Source organism: Megalobrama amblycephala, linkage group LG23 (genome assembly GCF_018812025.1).
Source record: "Megalobrama amblycephala isolate DHTTF-2021 linkage group LG23, ASM1881202v1, whole genome shotgun sequence".
Lineage (NCBI taxonomy): Eukaryota > Metazoa > Chordata > Actinopteri > Cypriniformes > Xenocyprididae > Megalobrama > Megalobrama amblycephala.
The window spans coordinates 24,058,906-24,081,976 of NC_063066.1; the positions used below are offsets into that span (position 1 = coordinate 24,058,906).

General features: G+C 41.2%; 1 protein-coding gene across 4 annotated transcripts in view; it reads right to left on the reverse strand.

Moving 5' to 3' along the window:
• LOC125258680 (activin receptor type-1C) overlaps positions 1-23,071 on the reverse strand; it is a 109,407-nt gene that overhangs the window by 7,648 nt on the left and 78,688 nt on the right. For all 4 annotated transcript variants that reach the window (XM_048175643.1, XM_048175645.1, XM_048175642.1 and 1 more), the window contains one exon: positions 19,781-19,911. In XM_048175643.1, the coding sequence (XP_048031600.1) occupies positions 19,781-19,911 (131 nt within the window). The remainder of the gene's footprint in view (positions 1-19,780; positions 19,912-23,071) is intronic.

The window sequence follows — 23,071 nt, forward strand, 5'->3', positions numbered from 1 at the left end:
GTGCTGGTTAATGTTTGGTGCAGGAGAATGTGTGAAATAAAAACTTTAAACACGGATACTTTATTCTGTATGAACTATGTGCCACGTGGATAGTGTTATTAAACTCATCGCGGAGCTCCGCACTGAAACCGAGCATATGCGCTCTCTGCCTGTATATCATAAAAACAATCGTATTTTTCAGCAAAACAATCCACATGCACACAAACCTCTGCTCTGGTCGCGTCTCTGGAAAACATATTGTGTTGTAGCACTTAGGAAACGAACACCAACGATATGTCTCTGAATGACAAGAGACCAAGGCGAGAGAAGTGATACTTCCTCATGCATAATACCGCAATTATAATCTTATGCATACTACAGCGCGGTGATTGGATTAAATGAGCTTTATGTCATGAATATATATGTCGAGATTCGCTCAAAATTGTAATGACTGAGGCAAATCAGACACAATTATTGGTTAGTTAACCAATAGTTTTAAGCTCACTCTGGAGTCTGTCCCCATCCCCCGGGAAGTTTTCAGTTACAAGTTTATGAGGAATGTGGTTGCCGCATGGAGAACAGAGTAGAGACACAGAAAATCTGCATCTTCCCTGCATTTTCCACACAGAACACAGACTCTATGGCATTAATGTATAGACAGACTGTGCTATAAATGAATCCTTCTCAGGAAATGGTATCCATTATTACTGATGTTGTATTGTACTCATTGTATTTACATGTTTGATGATTGTTAAATGTTATGACCTGCACGGTAACTTCAATCATGCCATGTTTAGTGTCTATACGTTCGTAGCGGGAAGATTTAAATGCTTGTGTATGCGGTATGTCCATACCTGTGCAACACATCAGTATTACAAGAATCTTTAATAGATCTGATTCAAGAACTCAGCTTGTTAATCTTTCTAGGTTGTAAAAGCCCTGACAGGAGGGGTGTTGCCACCCGGAATTACAACATCTTCAGTGGTCCGGTCAACAACTGAGAGGTGTGACTTTGACCAGAGGTTAAAACCCAGTGAACAGTGACACTCCTTTCTCTTCTTCCTTGCTTCTGGACGACCGAACAAATCTCCTTGCGGCCGGCCTCTCTAGGCCCGGCCGCAAGGCTGATAGGCCCCTGGCCTACAACACCCAGCCATGTGCTCATCACCCAACAGACTGGCAACAACTTCAGATGATAACTTCAAGAGTTATCCTCAACCTGCAGATCCGACGCTCTTCAGCCTAAAGTCATCTTGCAAGTATCGTACATTTTAATGCTAAACAGCGATTTAGTATTGATTTGTAAAGACTTACCTTTGCTATTGCTAAAAGAAACTGATGAGTCCTTTCCAGATTGTCTTTGACATTTCATGTAGCTCTAGTAACAGCATCTCTTCCGGTTCAACTCTATCATTACTCATTCGGACTTGCGTGTGTGTGTGACCCTTTATGTATGTTATGTTATGTGTTTGTTAGTTTAGTTATGTGTTTGTGAGTTAGTTAATAAAGATTGTGCACAATACACGTTTGGTTCTGACTCCGTCTGCTAATGAATTGCCTCTTAAGTGATAGATCCGGACTACGTGCTCTGAGTAGTACAGTACAATAAGAAATATTATTTTTCCATAACTTGGAAATTGACATTTCTTAGAATTAATAAAAAATCAACACTGAGCGTTCACTGGACGAACAGGTTAACTGATTGTAATGTTAATTTTAATGTAGCTACGTCCAGTTAATCTGATTAACGGATTTACATATTCATAATTAATCATAATTAATAATCATAATGAGTTATGAATAATTATTAATATTTCCCCTTTGAGTTAATTTTCGCTACATATTTGGTGGAGAACGAAAGGCATCATTTTAAGCAATTGTTTGCAGATGGACCAGTAATCAATCATGTGTTTTGGCATAATTTTTGTTAACATCTTATACATGCACAAACTGGTGCTTCAATGCACATTCTCTTGAACGGCAGAACGTTCCTCGATGCTATAATGCATGTTTAAATTGTATGAAGAAGCTAGCCTGAAATTATCGAAGAAATCATAATTTCAGTTGCTAAATGAGCGTAAAACTTTTCTGACGACGGAATCGCAGATTAGTAGCGCGTACAAAAGGGTATCAAAAGTAATTAACCTGAACTTGGGCGTAGAAACCCCCACTTTCAGCTTTAAATGCATAAGTCTTTCTGACGATGGAATCTCAGATTAGCAGCACGAACAAATAAACTAACCTGAATCTGGGCGAAGAAATCCCCACTTTCAGCTGTAAATGCATAAGCCTTTTTCTGATGACGGAATTCCAGATTAAGCAGCATAAATTTACCTGTGTGACGAAGAAATCTCACTACAGCGTTTGTAATGGTGTTCTGGGCGAGACTCCCCAGTCACCGATTAAAGGCCTTTTTACTGTTCGTTCCGTCACTGTATTCATATTCATGCGCGGGACCGCACATATGAAACACACGCAACGAACCTGTGGTGTAAATTCTAGCGTAGCTAACTAGCAATCACCACTGTCTGTGAAGTGATGTGCTGTTGTGATTTGTGAGTTATGCGTGACCACACTGGAGTTCTTAATGCGGGCTTGCAACGCGGTTAGAATTCTGCTCCATTCTGATCGTGTTGCGGGCTGGCATTGGTCTCCTGGCAACGCATGACAACAGAGCGTGTAGAGCAGACACCTCTGAAAGTCTGATAGCAGCACACCCACATCACAGACTGTTGTGCAAACAACGAATCACGCGTAGCCGAATCTAGCTCTATAGAAACCCTACGCGTATGCCCTACGAGTTAAAACCCTTTACCTCGACTAAAAGCTGCTAGCACCCTGCTAGCACCTAGACATGTGCAAGCGTGAAGCATTCAAGCCAAAGACTTTATAGACTTTGGGATTCCCTTTAGGAGGGATTTTGATTTGAACCGCTGATGGGAACACAATGCGTTGTGAAGCTCCGAATCAAATGAATCAATTGCGTCACAAACGATTCACTGTTCGAACCGCTCAAAGCGCCCCTTTGCGAGTCAGAACAGTAAGCGTAGTGAATACTAGAGACACATGAATACGAATAGCGAATATGAGACATCTTTAATAAACCATTCACAAATGTTATCAATTAAATGTGATCAATGAATCATCTAATATCCTCCTTAAACCTGAGGTTTCTGTCAAGACATGATATTTCAGTAAACTGTAGCGCTTATTGAAACACTTTGAAACTGCTAGGACGCATCACAAAGCCTTGTTTACTGAAATCACGTGACTGTGGCAGTTTGACACACGCTCCGAATCACTGATGCAACACAAACGATTCATTTGAGTTCCAAAGCTTCACAAGGCACGCCTCAAAAGGCACCCATCTCTAGTTTAAACCGTTTGTATGTGTGTGTGCGTATGTGGCGTCACTCACGTTGTCAAGTCTGAGTACCTCTATTCAGTCAAGTTGAATTTAAAATAAATTTAAAATTTAATTAAATCAATTTGTTTAGTTGCCTATCTCTACTTCATGCTAATACTTTGTTCACCTGACTATCCCTATGCAGCCAAGTTGAATTTGGTTAAATTTGAAAATTTAATTAAATCAATTTTGTCTGTTTAACTTTCCTTTTAGATTTCTAAATCTACTAGGAAATTCGAATTTTATTTTGTTCAACTTCATTCCTCTACGTGTCATTTTATTTCCTTCACTTTCTTTCTATATCTCTGTTCGTCCAAGTTGGATTTAATTAAACTTAGCATTTAATTAAATCAACCTGGGTATTCACATTCCCTAGGTCTAAAGGGACCTTCTGTTTTTATTTTATTTTATTTTATTTTTTTTTGTGTTATTCTACTATCACCCTCTTCCCTTTTTCTATAGGATTACAGTAGTTCTAGAAACTGTTGTTTCCTTAATGAGGCATAATGAGTTATAGGTTATTACTACGCTAACACCTATCTCTCAGCTCCCCCTCCTCACTCCTTAGTGCTGAGTACATGAAGTACGGCCACCGTCCAGTGCACTTGGGGCTCCGGAAAGGACTAGAAACTCTTCCCGTTGTTTCTTCTCCTTTCGACCTCAAGGCATCTGGTCTTTCTCTGTTAGTCTAGAGATTAGGTCATCACTTGAACCAGTGACACCTGCTTAACCATATCTCCTAGCAAGACTAAATGGGTAAAAAAAACCTCTTTCCTTCCTTTCCCTTTTCTTATTTCATTTTTTCTCTCTCTCTCTCTCTCTCTCTACCAGTTTGTTCTATTCATTTACCTTATGGTGATAATTTCTGGAAAGGAATCATCTGTACTCTGAGTAATAGTTTAATGACGTGTACCAGCCCCGTCATCAGTCAACACAGCTTACAGCTGTCATCCAAGATAGTTAAACACCTTAGTCTCATGCTGGCTTCCCCCACTTCAGCCAGCCACTTCCTATATGGCCCACATAGCTGTACGAACTTGCATTTGCCTGTGCTATCTCTTTCTCTCATGTCCCCATAAGTGTGCCTGTCTGCCCAGTACATCCAGCCCTGCCATCCAGGACCCCCTGGAGACCCAGCGGAACAATGTGATGGTTGCCCTTCAGCTAAAGCAGTCAACAACCTGCAACAGCAGAGTAAGGGACAGCGAGATCGGCAGCACCAGCAGACACTTGACACCTGACCTGAGCCAAAAGGAGCTTCAATTTCTCCTTAGCCCATGCTCATACGGGCTTCCAACAGGAGGTAATTGAACGAACGCTGCAAGTCACTGAGTTCCACAGAGAACCAACCCACTCAGCATGAGAAGGCACAGGACAGATGCAAGAACCATGACAGAGCAGAGCAACTAAGGGAGGTCACCAGTCTTCAGGAGGCTCTGACAGCTGTTGAACTTTGCCAGTTAAAGAACGTAAGGTTTGAATTTAAAGAGACACTAAAGCTAAGGCCCTTGAAGGCCACCCACATGCAGAACTGAAAATCAAACACTGACTCCACAATTCAGCAGCGTGAGAGACAAACACATTGTGGTCCGAAAAGAACTGAAACAGCCCGAACAACTACAAATGGACCACACAAGGAACTTGCAACCTGATGGACTTCGCAGCAGCAGCAGCGAGAGCTCCCCCAACCCTTCACAAAGGGGGGAGGGGCCAGAGCCTGCAGCTTAGGAGACCACAGCACCAATGCCAACATAATAGACATTCCCTTTTGTTCCAAAGTCCCTGACTGGTGTGATCCACCAAGACAGGCTCTCTGTTCTGGATCACACCCCACCAGATTCACTATGAGTTTTGACTTAACAGCCAGAAAAACTCCAATTAGGCTATCAGCAGCTGAAGCCAGTCTGCATAAAGGATTTCTCAGACCCAGAAGCCTGAATGCAGATTGAGTGCTGCCCCGACACCAAGCAGGGCAGATCTGAAAGTCCCAAGGTTACTGCCACCGACTCAGACAAACCTGGAATGAATGGAGGACACCAACAGGACCTTTGCCTCCTACAACAGCTAGTCACCCCTTTGGACAGCACAACCTGCCCTCACACAGTGCCACTCATGTGACCTGACACAGAAGGCCTGTAACACACAAGGCCCCTCAGCAGGGGGTTCTCAAGACCCCAATGACTTTGAACTGCAAACGCAGTGCTTTACCCATAGCTTCTACAAAGGTTCCTAGGCAGCATAGGGCATTAAGCTTTTAAATTAGATGAAAATGTGTGTTCGCAGAAATGCAGGAGTCTGCAGTAGGAGTGGAAGGAAACCTTGTGTGAATGTGTAAATCTCAAATGCTCATGACTATCCACGACGAGCTATTTTGAAATATGACACTAGATTGAGCCGGTTAAGCCAGCATGGCCTAACGCCACTCGCTTAAACCATCGTCCAACTAAAAGTGTGTTTAATAATTGATAATTCCGACATGACGTTTGACAACGTTTGATTCGCATGTAGATCGATGGTGCTGGCTTGTTAGATGCAGATAAAACTATAGCTTGAAATGACACCTCTGCCGTAACAGAAAGAGTCTTAAGACATTTTAGCATATGTTCAAATGGTATCAGTGTAAAGTTAATCTGATTTTAGCGAAGAAATCCTAATCTCAGTATTAGAGCGTAAGCCTGTGTTGACGAAGGAATCTCAGCTCAGCGGCATGTAAACTGTACCAGAATTGATTATTCTGCTTTGGTTGGAGAAATACCAATTGCAGTATTGCTTAACCTGTTTCTGATGAATGAATCTCAGTACAGTGTTATATAAATGTAGATTTGGGTAATGCTCCCCTTTTATAGTTAAGATTGATGTCATTCATCTAAACTTTGGCTGCATCTACAAGCATAGCTACCTCTTGACCAAAACTGTGTTTCACTCGCTGAAAGGAATATCAGTATACCTGCACAAGACGGACTTAACTATATATGCTTAAACAAGCTTTGACTTACAGCAAACTGTGTAATTACCCTTTAAACAAGTACAAGACGTTGTTTAAAGTAGAGAGAAGAGTTTACATGAGTAAAATTTGCAAATGCCAAAACATATTTGCATTTTACTGAATGTAATATCAAGTTTTTGAAAATCTGAAAGTATAAGCGTCACATTTTAACTCTGTACGTAACTAGCTTGAAATGAGCAGACAGTCTTCATGAACTGTTTGAATTGCTGTGGTGTGCATTGGTTCCCATGACAACGACTTGTCACAGGAAGTGCTAACTCATCACCTTGTGATGCCATGGTGTAAACAAACCAGGCTAGGTGGCTAAGCTAACCCCACCTAGCAACCCTTCCGCTCAGGCTAAGCTAACTAATAGCTTCTACAGTTAGCGGTTAGCATCATTTATGTGAAGCCTTTAACTACAGCTTGTGTGTATGCAGTGTGAACTGATCTAAACCCATTCTGCTGTTTTAGTCACTTCTTTAAATCTTTTTATTGATTTTAATTATAATAGCAGTCAGCTATTAATTTTTACTAGTATTATTTCTTTCATCTTTGTGATTTACTTACATCTTCCTTTTTTTCTTGTGTGGTTTAATTTCCCAATATAACCACAAGCAACTAGACATACTCTCCTTCTTGATTTTGTTTATTTACAACAGTTGCTTCAATTTTATGAGCCAGCTACAAGGGTAATCTGAACAATTACTAGGGCATAATTTTGAGCACCACTAATAAGCAGAATCTAATAGGAAAGCTCTCCTCTTCCTCTCCCTTTTTCTTTCCTATTTGTTCAGAGGTCAAGCCTGTCGTGAGCCATCAGCAAGAAATACTAAGAAATAATTTGACCACAAGAACCATCTTAAGTCATTTGTTAAACCTATCTGTATTTTATACACCTGGCTGCTCACTGTGCCTTTAGCCCTAAATTCTGTTTGATCTTGCAGTAGTCTCTTGCCCTTACTCTCACCACAAGCGTGCCTAAATGTTGCAGATGCTCAGCCTAACTAACCGCAGAGCCAAAAGCAACTGGACAAAGATGGAAGAGAAGTAAAGGCAGATGACTCAAACCAGAGGTATGGTCACAATGATCTGACTGAAGTCAACTTCTTCCTGGCCCACATCCTCACTGTTTTGAAACAGGAGGTGAACAACCTCAAACTCCAGATCACAGAGACTCACAAGGAGCTGATGCATGCTAAAAGCCACATAGACCAGCTAGAGATGGAGGCTCGGGACAGACACAAGGACCCTGACAGAATAGAGACACAGAAGAAAAGCCACAAACTGCAAACGGCTCTGACGGCTGCTCCGCAACGAGAGCAGCTGGAAAAGGCAGCCAGAGAAGACGTGGTAAAAGAACTCTTTCACAAATAGTCACTGTTAAAAATAGCAAATTCTGAACTCTAGGTCAAAGATGACACAATCAGGACCTGTGAACGTCCTCTGGATGTGTCCAGATCTGGGACTGAAGCTCTGACCCAGCAGCTGGACAACACCAAAGATGAACTTGACATGGCCCAAAGAGAACTAAGACTCTCTTGCCTGCAGCAGAAGAACCTCCCCCAGCCAAGCACAGAGGTACAGAGGGGGAGCCAAAGCCTTCTGCTTGACACCTTATCAGCTAATTGCCTGAAATCCTCTAAAGCTACAGAAGGAGAAGGATTAATTCAGACAGACCCAGGCACCAGACCTACTACAGGGAGAAGCCATGGATGGAAACATCCTCTTCCTGCAGACACCGCATGATCTCCAACGTTGGGTAGCACAAGGGCGACTGAACATGCCTGCATCGAACCTGCAGGAGCTTCTAACGCTAGTAAGGAGCCCCTTGAACAGTACTTACTTGAGAAGTACTCAGAAGCACAAGCTTGTTGACCACTCACACAAGACCACTCAGACTTGCTCAAGCCAGCCACGCCACAAGAGCAGAGTGACACTGCAAACTTCAGGCTGCTTCTGACTGAGAGCAGAGGCTACAATCACCGGTTGCTCCTCTGCCATCAGACCTAGGTGAGTCTGAAAACCTCTTCACACTACAACTCCTGTAACCTCCTCCTACAACCACCTGCTTCACAGGCGTCCAGACGACAGGTGACACTGTCAAGGCACCTGCTACTTCAACACCTGCTGAGCAAGCTCAGAGACCTGAACCTTGCCACCAGCAAACATCTTGCCCGCATTAACGGTACCAACACTAACTGACAGGTGACACACTGTCAAGGCACTGGATGCTTTGATTCCTGCAGCACCAGCTCAGAGACCTGAGTTTGCAGACTGTCTGCATCAACCGCCATGAAACGACCACCACTCCAGGAGACACACACAACCAGGGCCCATCACAGCCTTCCAGCCTTGTGTGCCAGTGATGTGTCTGATCTTCCTGCACCTTCAACGTCGCTCACTGTTGTCATAAGAGAGACAACAACGAGCGAAAGGGGGGGAATTATGTAATGACTGAGGCAAATCAGACACAATTATTGGTTAGTTAACCAATAGTTTTAAGCTCACTCTGGAGTCTGTCCCCATCCCCCGGGAAGTTTTCAGTTACAAGTTTATGAGGAATGTGGTTGCCGCATGGAGAACAGAGTAGAGACACAGAAAATCTGCATCTTCCCTGCATTTTCCACACAGAACACAGACTCTATGGCATTAATGTATAGACAGACTGTGCTATAAATGAATCCTTCTCAGGAAATGGTATCCATTATTACTGATGTTGTATTGTACTCATTGTATTTACATGTTTGATGATTGTTAAATGTTATGACCTGCACGGTAACTTCAATCATGCCATGTTTAGTGTCTATACGTTCGTAGCGGGAAGATTTAAATGCTTGTGTATGCGGTATGTCCATACCTGTGCAACACATCAGTATTACAAGAATCTTTAATAGATCTGATTCAAGAACTCAGCTTGTTAATCTTTCTGGGTTGTAAAAGCCCTGACAGGAGGGGTGTTGCCACCCGGAATTACAACATCTTCAGTGGTCCGGTCAACAACTGAGAGGTGTGACTTTGACCAGAGGTTAAAACCCAGTGAACAGTGACACTCCTTTCTCTTCTTCCTTGCTTCTGGACGACCGAACAAATCTCCTTGCGGCCGGCCTCTCTAGGCCCGGCCGCAAGGCTGATAGGCCCCTGGCCTACAACATCCAGCCATGTGCTCATCACCCAACAGACTGGCAACAACTTCAGATGATAACTTCAAGAGTTATCCTCAACCTGCAGATCCGACGCTCTTCAGCCTAAAGTCATCTTGCAAGTATCGTACATTTTAATGCTAAACAGCGATTTAGCATTGATTTGTAAAGACTTACCTTTGCTATTGCTAAAAGAAATTGATGAGTCCTTTCCAGATTGTCTTTGACATTTCATGTAGCTCTAGTAACAGCATCTCTTCCGGTTCAACTCTATCATTACTCATTCGGACTTGCGTGTGTGTGTGACCCTTTATGTATGTTATGTTATGTGTTTGTTAGTTTAGTTATGTGTTTGTGAGTTAGTTAATAAAGATTGTGCACAATACACGTTTGGTTCTGACTCCGTCTGCTAATGAATTGCCTCTTAAGTGATAGATCCGGACTACGTGCTCTGAGTAGTACAGTACAATAAGAAATATTATTTTTCCATAACTTGGAAATTGACATTTCTTAGAATTAATAAAAAATCAACACTGAGCGTTCACTGGACGAACAGGTTAACTGATTGTAATGTTAATTTTAATGTAGCTACGTCCAGTTAATCTGATTAACGGATTTGCATATTCATAATTAATCATAATTAATAATCATAATGAGTTATGAATAATTATTAATATTTCCCCTTTGAGTTAATTTTCGCTACAAAATGGTCTATGTCAGCATGTTCGACCATGCCCATACTTGGGCCGAAAGTACAGGATTACTTCAGATTTTGTGACGTTGCTCCGACTCAGCTTTTCAAACAGGAAATTCAATCAGAATCGCTCTGAAAAATGCAAAAATAACTATTTTTCACTTATTAATAACATTGAGTACCTTTAGTGTTTTCAATGATGTGCAGCCTATACCTGTTTACATCTAAAAAAAAAAAAGTGTTTTGGGGTTTCATGACCCTTTAAGAATAATAAAATCAGCCTACGTTATAGTTTAACGTTAAAGATATTAATATTACTAAAGTGAGCGAGTCTTATGTTTATTTTTATGTTTGTATGAAGGCTAAATACAAATAAAAGCTGAACATAAATTTATTTCTACTGTTTTTATTTCTAAAATATTATATAGTTTTATTGGAAGAGATTTCATAGATTTGGCAAATTCATTTTTCAGACGTTTGTAGGTACAGACATCCGTTGTGGCCGTTCTTGGCAGTTTTTCTGAGGCTATTATATAGTTCATATCGATATCAGAATTATATCGTGATATAAATTTTGGCCATATCGTCCAGCCCTACTCTATACCGACTAAGCTATTGAAAGAGATGCTTCCGGAGGTCATAGATCCTCTTCTTAATATTGTTAATTCATCTTTATCACTAGGATACGTACCAAAAACTTTTAAGCTGGCTGTTATTAAATCTCTTATTAAAAAAACACAACTTGATCCTAGAGAATTAGTCAATTACAGGCCGATTTCAAATCTCACTTTTCTATCAAAAATACTAGAAAAGGCAGTTTCATCACAACTATGTTCCTTGTTAGAAAGAAATAGTATCTGTGAGGATTTCCAGTCAGGATTGAGACCGTACCATAGTACTGAGACTGCTCTCATTAGAGTTACTAATGATTTGCTCTTATCATCAGATCGTGGTTGTATCTCTCTATTAGTGTTACTGGATCTTAGTGCTGCATTTGACACTATTGATCACAATATTCTTCTAAATAGACTCGAAAACTATGTTGGCATTAGTGGAATTGCATTGGCATGGTTCAAATCATACTTATCTGACCGTTATCAGTTTGTAGTAGTAAACGCTGAGATGTCATATCAATCACAAGTTAAATATGGAGTACCGCAAGGCTCAGTACTAGGACCGTTGCTTTTCACTCTGTACATGCTACCCTTGGGAGATATCATTAGGAAGCATGCCGTTAGTTTTCATTGTTACGCTGATGATACTCAGCTCTATATTTCTTCACGCCCTGACGAAACTTACCAATTCGCTAAATTAACAGAATGTATAGCTGATATAAAAAACTGTATGACCAGTAATTTCCTACTACTAAATTCAGAAAAAACAGAGATTCTAATTTTTGGACCAAAAACTACTTCACACAGTAACCTAGAATACTGTCTAACACTTGATGGCTGCTCTGTTAAGTCTTCATCGTCAGTTAGGAACCTGGGTGTTCTCTTTGATACCAATCTTTCATTTGAAGGCCATGTTACTAGCATCTGCAAAACCGCATTCTTCCATCTTAAAAATATATCTAAACTACGACATATGCTCTCAATGAAAAATGCAGAACAGTTAGTTCATGTGTTCATGACCTCAAGGCTAGATTACTGTAACGCTCTACTGGGTGGTTGTTCCTCCCGCTTGATAAATAAACTACAGCTCGTACAAAATGCAGCAGCTAGAGTTCTTACTAGAACTAGGAAGTATGACCATATTAGCCCAGTTCTGTCATCACTGCATTGGCTTTCTGTTAAACATCGTATAGATTTTAAAATCTTGCTAATTACTTACAAAGCACTAAATGGTTTAGCTCCCCAGTATGCATTATAGTCCTTCACGTTTATTGCGATCTCAGAATTCAGGCCAGCTGATAATACCTAGAATATCAAAATCAACCGCAGGCGGTAGATCCTTCTCCTATTTGGCACCCAAACTCTGGAACAATCTTCCTAGCATTGTTCGGGATGCAGACACACTCTGTCAGTTTAAATCTAGACTAAAAACACATCTCTTTAACCTGGCATACACATAACACATTATCAATTTATATTTTCAAATCCGTTTAAGGATTATTAGGCTGCATAAATTAGGTCAGCCGGAACCGGGAACACTTAACACCAGATGTACTCGTTACATCAGAAAAAGAATGGCATTTACGCTAATATTAGTCTTTCTGTTTATCCCGAGGTTTACCGTAGTCAACCGGATCCGGGCCGTATCCAGCTGAGACCAAGGACCTGCGCGTTGACACGACCACAACGCAGCCCTGAAGTATCAGCAGAGATCAAGTCGACTAGATCATCCAGTCCCTCAAGAAAAACGCGGAATTTTTTTGTGATTGCTGCGGGCTAAAATGCTTGATTTTGCGGCACGTTTTCTTAAAAAATGCGATGGAATATGCGGGATATTTTTGCAATTTTATGCGATGAAATTGCGGGAACTTGCAAAAACTGCGGTTTGATGAAAAACAGAAAAAAGTAAAAGGTGATTCCCCCAACACCCTGTTCTCACTAGGCTAGCCTACTACTTTAATGTAAAGAGTAATTTCCTATTACTTCCTATGATAAGCAAGCATACTAAATCACAGAATATTTAAGTTCTCATTCTGTTTTATTTCAGACCTTAATTAATACATGGCTCAAACTTACAAAACATTGAGTTAAACAAGTTCTGTAGTTTTACAAAAGGAATATGAGTTTGTAGAAAGGCGCTATATAAAATAAACGTATTATTATTAATATCCAACAACTTCTATAAAAATGAATAAATAAAATATTTTTTAAAAAATGTGTGCTCCTGCCTGCTTCCGCTGCTGCTTTAACCATCCTTGGCGGTGGCAAAGTGAAAGTGGTTTTCCAGCGTCAACACGCAGTTGCACGGAGTGCAAAATATTTTGCCCCCACTGTCATGTAACACACTGGGAAACTGCTTCGCGCGGTCTTTTGCGCTTATTTTTATTGGCAAATGAGAATCAAAATCCCTGATGAGAATGATTTGTGTGCTTCATCATGGTTTCATGGTTTGCAGATGATCACGTCGCGTAATTACGTCACTTCACAAGGTTCCCATGGCAATAGGGGGAAAATAATGGTGCTTTACTAGTGTGAAGTAAAGCAACATTTTTCAACTTTCTGATAAGATATATGTGACTTTTTTGCAACGAAAATGCAGGGATTATGAAATCATGCTAGCCCTGCATATATTTTGCTTGCTGAAATCGCCAATTTATGCGGCGAAAGTGCGGCGTATTTGAAAAAATGCGACCCCCGCATAAATATGCGGACTTTGGCTGATTATGTATGAAATCAGGCGATCGCATAATCGTGTTTTTCTGGAGGGACTGATCATCCACTGTGAAGGCCTCATCGACACGACAGCCAGTAGCACAGTTCCTCAACAAATCGTCCATACCGGCGTGATGAATACGATCCTCAACTGGATGGAACTGAAATAAATACTTTGAATGTTGCGATCCTATCAGATTTATGATAGCAACCTGATTCATAACAAAGCACTGTTCGCCAGAGGAGGACTGGTCCCCCGACTAAGCCTGGTTTCACCCAAGGTTTTTTTTTTTCTCCATTTTAACACCTATTTGCCACTTGTTTGCCACCTGATGTCACCTGTTGGAGTTTGGGTTCCTTGCCACTGTCGCCTTTGGCTTGCTTAGTTGGGGACACTTGACATTTGACTTGACATTTGATATTCAACAGTATTCTTGACATTTATTCAACAGTGCTTTGATCTGCCTGCATTGACACTATTCTTGAAGAGCTGCTGTGCAGCAAAAATTATGTACCAGTTATCAATGTAAAGCTGCTTTGATACAATCTGCATTGTAAAAAGCGCTATATAAATAAAGGTGATTTGACTTGACTTTATGGCACTGGTTTGACGTGGGGGTGGAGTCAAGAAACGGGGGCACGCCCCCGCGAAACACGTCACCGGCAGGAGACGCAGATCGCAACAGAACAGATCAAGCATAGAGACAGAGCGCATTTATTATAATCTGAAAACCACGCCCACTGGGGGGAAAACAATCCAATCGTCTCCATTGACTTTGTATTGCGTGAGGCTGCCTTCTTGTCTTTTCTGACTTATTACAAAAAACAGAACAATGCCTAAAAGCTGCTGTGTGACAATGCACAACTAACAAGCTAAAAAACCCAGAAATTTTTATAAGCTGTCGACCCCAAAAAACGAATGTTTAAGGACACAAAGGTGGATACAGGCAGTGAGACAGAGAGCAAGAGGTCAGATTACTATAAGAAATGCATTGGAGGGGAACGTAATTGGCGACAGGTGAAATAATTCTTTGACATGGTTAATAAATGCACTCTGTCTCTATGCTTGATCTGTTCTGTTGCGATCTGCGTCTCCTGCCGATGACGTGTTTCGCGGGGGCGTGCCCCCGTTTCTTGACTCCATCCTCACGTCAAACCAGTGCCATAAAGAAAACCGCGCAGAAATGTGCAGCGCAAAGGAAAACCGGTATCGTGAGCGCACGCTTGACTGAAACGCAGAATAAAATGAGCGTTGCAAATGATTTAGTAGGTTTGAGCATGAAAAATATGTGGCAAAGATAAAATAGGATTACAGCTGTCATTGATTTTTGTAATTGATTATATTTTTATTTTTGCACTACGTTATTTTATTTTGCAATGTATTATTTTTGTTTGCAAAACTTATTTTTTTCCGCTCAATACTTTATTTTTCCTTTGCAATTCTTTATTTTTGTTTGCAAAACAATTTTTTATTGCTCAATTCTTTTTTTTGTTTTGCAAAACTTTATTTTTGTGCAAAACTTTAAGGCATTAATTTGACTCTATAATATTGCCTCTCAGCATAGTATCTCTCATATCATCAAAAAGTCTCGTTACACATCAAAATGTGATGTTATTTTTAATTAATTGAAATGAAAGAACAATAAAGAGATTAAAGGGTTGTGGTATAAATGGCATCCAAACGGTATCTTTTGAGATCCGAAAAAAGGAAGAAGAAAAAGCAGAGGAAGAAAGGCAAGCTGAAAGTAAAGGCATATTCTGACTGCAGGGCTGCCAACACTCACACATTCAGTGTAAGACTCACGCAACTGTCACTGTTGAAAGAGATGTGCTTTCCCTTTAAAAACACATTTAAATAGATTTCCTTGAAATAGTTTCAGGTTACGTGTCACTGCACAACCTATACATCCCAGCATAAACTCTTCTGATCAATTATTTTTTATTAAAGCGTCTACGTTCACAAATCACTGTTAATTTTAACAGAAAATCAAGAATACTTTATATCACTCATATATCACTCTATATCACTCATCTCAGTCAGGGGCACAACTGCACACATGCTGAGGGGTATGTAAGATCATTGTTGGTGCCCCAACCCCAACAATGAAAAAAGAATAAAATAAAATAATAAAATAAAATTGTTATTGCTTTTGTTGCAATAAATAAGCCACCAAAACTTTATATAGGCCTACCAGTGAAATTTTCGATACCACAGCAAAACTACTAGCTTATGTAAAGTTCAAACATTATTAAAGAAAAGTAAGCAGTAATAAAATAAATAAAAAAATAAAATAAAATGAAATAAAACAGCATAAATAAATACAACAGAATAAATATTAAACAAATGAAATAAACACAGCAGGTCTAACAGTATTCAGGTACAGAAATTGAATAATCAAATTATTCAACACTGCATAGTTTTCAGCCGATAAGATAAAACCTATTGTTTGAATAATCAACAAGACTAGAATTTGAGAAAATTGTGTTCAAGTGCAAGAAGACACGAAAGAGAACTCAGTTCGGTGCTGAGATGCGACTCTCTGAGCACACAGAAAACAGCACACAGCTGTTTTTCATTTTCCCTTTTTCTGTTTCTGTTCTGCACCATAAAAAGCTTCCCACCTCTATCCATTTTTTGTCATGGGACAGACTTAAAGTAATGTCGGAGGGCAGAGGTGGGTAGTAATGCAGTACATTTACTTCGTTTCATTTACTTGAGTAGTTTTTTGGAAAATTTGTACTTTTTAGAGAAGATTTAAATTTGGGTACTTTTATTTTAACTTGAGTAGGCTACATTTGTAATGAAAAATCTGTGCTTTCACTTAGCTACGTTAAGCGACGTTCCTCTCGTTAGACTACTTTATTTTAATGCATTACTGTACATGTTAAGAAATGCGTAGTTTATTCAAAGCGTGCTGTCTCTTTTTTTCATGAACAATGCCCCATTCACAAATGAATCACTCTTTTGAGTCGATTCTCTTCAAAGTCTTGATCAAACAAGTTGGCAAAACTGTCTAAATTGATTCGCGAATCAGTTTGAATGATTTGTTCAGTTCCCAGCAAGCACTGAATCTTCTGAAGCGGTTTCTCACTCGGAGTGTTGGATGAAGTGGCAGTCGACCTCCAGTCAATTAAAAGCAAATCTGCAAATACATCCTATTGTTTGCCAGCGATGAAGATCTTTATTAGTTGAACTGCGTATGCTGTCTGTGAACATCATTTTCATTCGATTTCAATTCATACAGCCAATAGCTGACATTTTACAACCAAACAAATTATTATGCCATGATAATAAAGTATATAGCATTTCTGTAGCATTTTTATGGACATGTATCTAAATATATACATTAAATAAGCTACCATTGTTCAGAGAGTATGAAATGAGCACCCGCCATCCCGCAGGAATTTGTGGGTAGCCTAGCGCAGTGGCAGCGCCGGTGACCTGTTCGTCTTAAAAAAAATTAACGGCTTTGCATAGACACAGTTAACTAGTTTACATGCGCCTGCAGAAATATACATTTGATTACATTTTGGAGAACAGACGGAAGAAGATCCATCATTTGATCATTGTTTGTGTTCAGATGTTCAGTGGTTATGAGCGCGAGCATGTGTAGAGTTTTCTCTCTTTCTTCTTTCAAATGTAGCTGTATACGTTAGTATTATACAAAGCAAAGGACATGCAGTGATATTTGGGCTACAGATGCCAGAAATAATGTTTGTCTCTTCTGTGTTTGTTGCAAAGATATCTTATTATGATAATAATTTAAATATCTATCTAAATAATAACATGCTATTGTATTGTTGTATATATTACAAAGTAACTAGTAACTAGCTACTTGAATAGTTGTTTCATTGGATACTTTTTTACTCTTACTCAAGTAACTATTAAGATTATTACTTTCACTTTTACTTTGAGTAAATATTTCTATAAGTACTTGTACTTTTACTTGAGTACAGTTTTTGGATACTCTACTCACCTCTGTCTTGGAGGGTGAAAAGTTGATATTGATATAATAAAATAAAACTTTAAACTCAAATTTCTCAAATGCTAAACAAAGGCAAATGAGCTGCTGCTCCCCACCGCTTTCCAGAAGAGGGCAGAGTTTTAATATGGAGGACCAAATTACTCAAAATGAAATAATTAAATAAATAATGAATTCAATAAAACAATAATTAAATGTACCAGTTTGTTCTGAAATAATTAAATAATAATTAAATAAATAAATTATTAATTAAATAATTAAATAAATCAATAAATATTAAAAATATATTTATTTATTTTGTAAAATTCCATGAAAACACATTTATTGTTTAATATATTTCAGAATATCCTCTTTCACACATATTATTGTTTAAATATTTTTTTTTTCATAATTAAATGTGCTTTTTCAAAAAGCCGTTTTTCATAATAATATGCTGAATTTACGAATGATGACTATTTAATGAATCATGTATTTCCAAAGCACGATTTTCCCAAAGATTCTTTTCATAATAATAGAGGACATTTCACAAGTGCCAATCAACAGGAAGTGGGCGGTGCTTGGCACTAATTGGCTAATCCTTTCGGATTATATACTTAGGTCTAACAAGGTGAACTGAAAGATTGGAAACGAATATGGCTGTAGGACTTGATTATAGACTGGAGACTTGATCAAGTTAAAAATGCACTGCTTTCTTTTGCGGATGAAGTAGAAGGGAATGTTTTGTTTGGTGATGCTCTGTTACCTGGTTAGACGACATAAAGGATCTGCTAGTGGCAATAAGCGCATCAGAGGATCTTAAAATTGATGACTACATATGTAACACTTGCGACTGAACGCAGAATTCTTGTAGATGAGTAGTTATGTGAAAGGCCTAATTTGCGGGTGGGGCATGTGATGTCCCCACCACATTTTGCCAGGTTTGATATTGTCCCTACCACTTTTTTTTTTTTTTGAAAAATCTTGCTGTACGGATATAGCTAATGTAAATGAAACACATCCGGTTGATATTAATTTGTGTTAAAAAAGAGGCAATCTGGCGCAGGAATTTGTTGTTTTTTAAATCATGCTGAGTGCTCGTTGCCACTGTTATCAGTGGCGGAATGTTCTATTCTATTTTCATGCACAGACGAGTGCACGTCAATCTATATTTATTGATTTATTTAATTATTTAATTATTATTTAATTATTCCAGAATTAACTGGTACATTTAATTGTTGTTTTATTGAATTCATTATTTATTTAATTATTTCATTTTGAGGAATTTGGTCCAACAGCAAAGCTGGAGAATCTCAGCCAAAACGATGGTTGTCAGTAACGGTGTTCAGCCTTACATTGTTCAAAATGGAGTCGACACTGATAGAGAGACTCAGGAAGTTACAACTTATAGAATTCATCTGGAGGTTTGTGAACGGTTAGTGGATAAATTTATGTTGCTACTCATCGACTAGCATGTGCTGTCATGTTAAACTTTTGTGCAAATCCAGCGTTGAATTGACCCTCGTTTGTGAAGTAGTCCAGCGTAAAATGATGGCATGGTAACAATGCTCTACTACAACAACTCTTCCTCTTCTCTAAAGCAGCCCAACACCCCCGTTTGTTGCATAATAAATTATGATGGAATTTTTATGACCCTGTTAAATTTAAGAACAATGAGAAAGTATAACACAACCACTGCCAACAACGCCGTGTTATTAGCACAGGACTGTCCCAGCCTATAAGGTGGGGAAGAGGCCCTGTGAGCCTGACCCAGGGATGGAAGCTCCGCCTTAACAAAAAGAGCGCACTGTACAGTGGTATAACTAGCAGTAGCCCTTGATGTGAAAGCCGCCCAGATAGGTACCAGGCTCGGGCAATAGAAGCCGAAACCACCATAGATAAGAATCTATAACCCGGAGATGTCCAGGTTATAGATTCTGGCAAACATAGAGTGGGGTGTCACAGATGTCACTAATAGACACCCCGCTCAACCAAGCCCAGGAGGAGGCCATTCCCCAAGCGATGCATAGGCCAGCACAATCACATCCACTATCCAACAGGAGAGTTTTTGCTTTGTCACTGGCAGCCCTTTGGTGTGGCCTCCGAAGTACAAATTGCTCGAAGAACCTGAAGTGGCTGGAGCACTCAATAAACCGAACCAGGCACAGCAAGTGTAACAATTCTTTCCCCCACCCAACAAAATCCATGTTAACTGCTTCCTCAAATGAGTGAATGCTACATATTGTCAAATGAAATGCCACATGAATGGTAGGTTTATCATACAAACCTCACAGCTCTGCCACTGGTTGGGAATGTTAGGTCGGAGTTTTTGTTCACACACCACCTTCCTCATATCATCCACTGATGGGTCTGATTGCACCTGGTCATAATAAGGCAACTGGAAATCTTCATGAATCCCTGCAGAGCACAGAGCATTTATGATTATTTATTTACAATATGTACTGATGAAAAATGTCAAATGCTAAAAGTTTGGATGCAGATGTGCAACATCATACATTTTATTTTCTTCCCTAAGGAAGACCCTAACTAGTTAAGACATAAACAGGCATGATATTGTATCTCATAACCATTGTTCTCCCTCTCTCTGACCCTAACAATTGAACAAGCTGTTTTATGCTGATGTGTTTTTAAGACATCTATGTGCCTTCAATTTTGATTGGTTAACCACTTTGAATGCAAAAGGAGTAATATTAGTAGCAGCACACAGGCTATGGATTTACTCTCAGGTCTATAATATACTGTAGTTTAATATTTTACTCCACTACATCCTTCATAAACTTTTCAGAAAGTTTGGTGATCTTTACCACATTTTAGCATTAGTTAAGGAAATACTTCCTATACTTCCTCTTATAACCTCTTATTGTGACATTGGGTCTCATTAACTAATAATTGCATGGATTATTTCACATTTGTACGCACAGGAGAACTTCTCACGAAAAATCCCCACCTAATTCACAACAAGTGTTTACGCACATGACTTTGTTCTTAACCTCGTTCTTATTTTAGTGAATCTGGAGTAATTTAAAAGAGTGGCCGCGTGCACGAGGTTAGTCATTTGCATAAAACATGGCCAAACCATGTCCATATAAGGGCTTTCCGCGCACGCATTCCTAAAAGGCTTACGTCACTCTTGTCAGACATGCAACTTTTTAAAGATGCGCTCTCGCATTCAGCTCATTACCAGGACTATAAAGGACTTTCACACACACCACCTCACCGCGAAGTCTTGATTACCCTGTGTGTCAATTCCAAGCGTTATCCTGTGTTTATCCTGTTTCCCTGTCTGTTCCTGCCTTAGACCCTTACCTTGTTATCCAGTTCCGTGATTGATATCTGTCTGCCTCTGACCATTGCCTGTATTCTGACCACGATTCTGCCTGTTCCTTGTGATTCCTGTTTGCTCCTGTCTGACCCTGCTTGTACGACCACGCTTACTTTTAATAAAACGCTGCACTTGGATCCCCTGCCTGAGTCTCCCTTCGTTACAGAAGACTTCGCCACACCGAGATCCAGCAGCTTTCGTGAGTGTTCCTGTCTCAGCTAATATGAGTCATTCTGTCCAGTTAATGTGTCTCCATTAAGGAGACAGAACGATTGAGGATTATGTCGAGGATTTTATTGGACTGGCATATTTAACAACCTTTGACACAGTATGTCTCATGATATTCTTTCGTGGGGGACTTTCTGATCCGCTCAGTTCCCTCATGCCACTGCATGATCCTGATGGGACTCTAGAACAATATATAGATCTGGCATTACAACTGAGTGGCTCTAGCTTTACTGTGGGTGTCGCGGAGGAACGCAACACCTCGTCTCTTCATGTAATGGCTACCACGCCAGACAACACGCACAAGATGGCGGCTACCACAACAACACCAACTCAAGTTTCCGCTGACCTTCCAGAGCAACGTCATGTCTCCGTTGATCTTCCAGAGCCAAGACACGTCTCCGTTGATCTTCCAGAGCAACGTCACGTCTCCGCTGATCGCCCAGAGCAATGTCACGTCTCCGCTGATCGCCCAGAGCAACGCCACGTCTCCGCTGATCGCCCAGAGTCACGTCACGTCTCTAGATCAGTCAGGGAGCGGAAAGGGTTGCATTCCAGTGTGGCTGATCAACTGCTTACTTCAGCCCGAGCGGCTGGCATTCCTAAGCCTCCGCCGCCCGCTTCGCTCTCAAGCCCGCCGTCCGCAATGCACTCAAGCCCGCCGGTCGCAACGCACTCAAGGTCGCCGGTCGCAACGCACTCAAGGTCGCCGGTCACAACGCACTCAAGGTTGCCGGTCGCAACGCACTCAAGGTCGCCGGTCGCTACGCACTCAAGCTCGAGTCAGCCGGTTGCTATGCCCTCAAGTTCGAGTTCGCGGGTTGCTACGCACTCAAGCTCTATGGATGCGATGGACGAGATGGCCGTTTCGCCAGTGCCCACGGGCAAGATGGCCGCCCCTTCAGTGTCTGGGAAAAAAGGGGTTGTTCCAGCCATTGAGTCCGCTCCAGAGCCCAAACTGCTCACACTGCCTGCGGCGCTGAAGCTTCTTGCCCTGCCGGCGCCACCTGTGCTCCTTGCCCTGCCAGCGCCACTCGAGCTCCTTGCTCTGCCGGCGCTGCCCAAACGCCTTGCCCTGCTGGCGCCACCCGAACTCCTTGCCCATGAACCCGCCACGGTCCCCGTTGAAATCGGGGAAATGACGAACGTGAAATGAAGAACTTTTTGGGGGGAGGCAGTATACCTAAGGGTGGGGACCCTGCACGGCCGCGGTCATCAGCGGCCTCCGAACTGCTAGGGCTGCCTGTGGCTCCTGACCTGCCGTGGCCTCCCGTGGCACCTGAACCGCCGTGGCCTCCCGTGGCACCTGACCCGCCGTGGCCGCCCGAGCCACCTGACTTGCCGTGGCCTCCTGTGGCACCTGAACCGCCGTGGCTGTCCGTGGCACCTGACCCGCCGTGGCTGCCCATGGCACCTGACCCGCCGTGGATAGCTGAGTTCCTGGATCTGCATTGGAGACCCCGTTCCCATCTGCGTCTCCAATGCACACACCCCTCCTCCCCGGTTGTGCCATCTACGGCGCGAGGATGCGCCTTCCGGGAGGGGGACATTCTGTTACGATCACGTCTGTTCCTGTCATGTTCCTGTTCACTCCGGACTCCATTTACCATAATCCTCCCTTGCTTATCACCTGCACTCACTCCACAATCATTCCACACTAATCACCACACCCAGCTGCAGCTCATTACCAGGTCTATAAAGGACTTTCACACACACCACCTCACCGCGAAGTCTTGATTACCCTGTGTTTATCCTGTTTCCCTGTCTGTTCCTGCCTTTGACCCTTGCCTTGTTATCCTGTTCCGTGATTGATATCTGCCTGCCTCTGACCATTGCCTGTATTCTGACCATGATTCTGCCTGTTCCTTGTGATTCCTGTTTGCTCCTGTCTGACCCTGCTTGTACGACCACGCTTACTTTTAATAAAACGCTGCACTTGGATCCCCTGCCTGAGTCTCCCTTCGTTACACATACGCATGCTTAGTGAATGACACCCATTGTTTCTGAATA